The sequence below is a fragment of the Cupressus sempervirens genome, chromosome 8 (genome assembly GCF_028749045.1).
Source record: "Cupressus sempervirens isolate cs-2001-9-10 chromosome 8, ASM2874904v1, whole genome shotgun sequence".
Lineage (NCBI taxonomy): Eukaryota > Viridiplantae > Streptophyta > Pinopsida > Cupressales > Cupressaceae > Cupressus > Cupressus sempervirens.
The window spans coordinates 655710978-655714370 of record NC_143125.1 but is presented as its reverse complement, the minus strand read 5'-3'; the positions used below and the strand labels follow the sequence as shown (position 1 = coordinate 655714370).

The 3393-nt window shown below is 39.6% G+C and overlaps 1 protein-coding gene across 1 annotated transcript; it reads left to right on the top strand.

The window, feature by feature from the left end:
- The first annotated feature begins 456 nt into the window (after positions 1-456).
- Positions 457-1422, top strand: LOC149544144 (uncharacterized). The gene is made up of 2 exons (XM_089795905.1): positions 457-818; positions 975-1422. Exons 1-2 carry the CDS (start codon positions 457-459, stop codon positions 1420-1422), a joined length of 810 nt encoding a protein of 269 aa, XP_089652031.1.
- The last annotated feature ends 1971 nt before the right edge of the window (positions 1423-3393 follow it).

Below are 3393 nucleotides of genomic sequence, written 5' to 3'. Positions count from 1 at the left end.
TGGAGGAAAGCGCTTTAATGCGTTTCACATTATGTAGGTCCGATCGTTGAGAGCAAGGAGTAACTACTAAGTACCCATCTCTCCACCAGATGCACTCAGTGTTTACTAATCGATTCATTCTTTTATCTTGAGGCCCATAGACTTCAGTTATCCATATAACTTGTGACGTTTACTCTGTTTTCTTTGTTGTCGAATGTGTCCAGGGACGAAGACATGCTGCTGAAGACAATTACAGAGCGGGTAGCGAAAGAGGGAAAAATGTGTCAAGAATTTGTAGGACCAGCTAAGACTAGTTCAAGCATCCAACAACAGGGAGAAGAATTTGCAGCAACTACATCTACTTCAGGTGGATCGATAATGCTTGTGAGAAAGGTTAAGTATGATGTATTTATTAACCATCGGGGTCCTGATGTCAAACGTACACTCGCCACAGCTATCTATAAAATGCTCACAGGAATGGGACTGAAGGTTTTTCTGGATTCAAAAGAGCTTAAATGGGGGGGTCACTTTCGTAGTGTACTGGAACAAGTAATAAATAGTACCTGGCTTAACATAGCTATATTTTCAGAGGACTATGCAACGTCCAAGTGGTGTTTGCGAGAGCTTTCATTGATTAGCAGAAGAGAAGGTAGTAAGTTTGTTCCCATTTATTACCATGTCTTTCCGTATGAATTAAGATATATTGGAAAGGTAAGCTATGGTAAGGAATTTGGGCGGCACCAAGAAAAGGGTAGATATAACCCAGAGAAGCTGGAGGAGTGGAAGGAAGCACTTCGCCATGCTTCGTTTTGTGCGGGTCATATCGTCAATAGCAAAGAGTAAGTACTAATTACTCCAATCAAGGCAGTTAACCCAAGTTCTTATTGATACATTCTTTGCATGTTTCCTTCCTCCTTTTCAGGCTCACGAACTTTTTAAATCGATATTTTCAAATCTGAAGTTTATTATGTTTCCTTTGCTGTTGGATATCTCAGCGACAAGTACATGCTCCTGAAGAAGATGACGGATTTGGTACCGAAGGAAGGTAAAGAGGCTCAAGAATTCAAATTAGGTAGCACTCGTCCAATCATTCACCCACGGGCTAAATTGGCATTTCTTTATGGTCAAATATACGCAAGGCCTACGAGAGATGTCCGTTACGACATACACATTAATTATCGCGGTCCTGATGTTAAGCGTTCATTGGCCCTAGCTATCCATAACAAGCTTAAGGACATGGGACTGAAGGTGTTTCTAGATTCAGAAGAGGTTAGATTGGGGGATCACATCGCTGGTGTAAGAGAAGAAGCAATAAGCAGTGCTAAGATTCATATTGCTATATTTTCCATGAACAATGCAGAATCCCCTTGGTGTTTGTCAGAGCTGACACTTATGCTACAGACAGGCACTAGAATTATTCCTATTGACCCTGTGGATGTCTGATCTGCTAAAGGGGTCTATGCTCATGCATTTGATAAGCATGTAGAGATGGGAAGATATGCCTCGAAAAAGATTTTGGAGTGGAAGAAGGCACTTTACAATGTGTCATTTAATGTAGACCACATCGTTAAGAGCAAGGAGTGAGTATTAATTGCTTGACCTTTTATTTATCAATGCATCCTCTGCAATTTTCTTTTATATTTTATCAGAATAAAGTCAACTGTTACAACCTGATTCTTATTCAATGTTGTGTTTGCATTTATAGCGACGAAAACACGGTGCTCGAGCATATCGCTCATCGTGTGGGGACAGAGGTTAGAGAAGTACCACCGATGGTCGCAGAATGTCCATTGAGTGACGTAGATGGAGTTGTACAAGACTCTGAATTGCGGACAAAATTCTAAATGTAAATAATTGTACAATAACTATTCAAGTAATTGATATATTCCACATAGATATTAAAGTAGTGAGTAATGTGACATGATGACTTCCGCATCACCCTGTAGATGTTCTTTCAAGAGGTGCATAAAAATTGTGGATAAGACATTGTTATTTGACTAGTGCTCTAGTAGATTTTGGATGCTTCTACGCTTCTTCAGGCCGCGATTTCTGACGGTTTAGTCAATTTTCAAGGCATTTCTGTGCCCAAAGAAATGTAATAGCAAAATAAGATTTTCAAGGCCCCATTGCTAGTGAGATCCCAAATGACCTAGTTAGCATAGAGGGAAATCCCCTATTTTCGAGTGGAAAGCAGTCCAAGAGCATAGGAGTCTTTAGGTAGACATAAAAGTCCTAGGGAGCTCCATGAAACTCATGATGCACAACATCAGAGGTCCAGATGAAATCCCTTAGGAGGCATTCAAGTTTGAGGTATGGAGCTCTGGAAGGAGCAAAACATGATAAATAATAGACATGTGTACCAGCCAACACTTTAGAATAAATCTGAAATTTTCTTGCAAGAGAGGGAGGTTTGGTAATCCAATAGTCCAATTTCTTCTCAATTTGTGCCAAGAAAACATTCCACAACTCCACAGGGGAAGCTTAAAAAGAGAAAGGAATGCCGAAGAATTGAAAGATTTTGCCATGCTAAACTCATTTCCACCCATAACCCTACAACCATTGAGGGCTTGACAAGAAGGATTGTCTATAGCAAAGGGTCTTGTTCAATTAAATAGTAGACCTAAAGGAAAGGCAAAAAGTATTGAAGTATTGTAAAGCGTTGGCAATATTATCTTCATCCTCCAGGAGGGTGAGAAAGGAGTCATCTGCAAAATGGGCATTCACAAGCTACATAGAGGAATTTGGGAGAGTTATGCCACACACAAGACCCCGAGAGATAGTGTTGGCAATAAGATAGCCTAACCCTTCGGTCGCCAAAACATAAATAGAATGCCCTAAAGGAAAACCTCAATGGATAGATTTGTAGATCTTGAAAGTTTCATAGTGCTGGCCATTTATGGTAATACAAGTAGAGGCATCACCAAAAAGCATCTAAACTGATTACAGAAAGACTGTGCCAAACCCCAGGGCTTGAAGCATGGAAAAAATGAAGGGTCATTCAATCCAATCATAGGCTTTGGAAAAATCAATCTTAAGAATCAAGGCCTATAGTTTGGACAAATGAGCCTACTCCATACCTTCCCCAAAAAAAAAAATATTATCTAGAATATATCATAATTTAATGGAGCTAATTTGTTCAAGATGAACAATCTATGGGAGCAGATGCTAGATTTAAAGGGAGAGAGCCTTGGCAATGACCTTATCGGAGACATTCAACAAAGTGACGGGCCTACAATTGCATATGTCTTCGTGATCACTAGCTTTAGATATGAATTTCATATTACCCTTATTAATAATGTTGCCTAGGGAATGAGAATTGTATGCTTCTTCATATATACCTGATGCATATTAGGAAAAATGTTATCCCATGGAGCTTTGTAAAATTCACATGGGAAACCATCACATAGAGCTTTT

What these genes read in the sequence shown, in the direction of transcription:
- LOC149544144 (XM_089795905.1), top strand. Translation starts at nt 457, where the DNA reads ATGGGACTGAAGGTTTTTCTGGATTCAAAAGAGCTTAAATGGGGGGGT. An exon ending in CATATCGTCAATAGCAAAGA is followed by an intron (nt 819 to 974) that starts GTAAGTACTAAT and finishes TGGATATCTCAG; the next exon opens with CGACAAGTACATGCTCCTGA.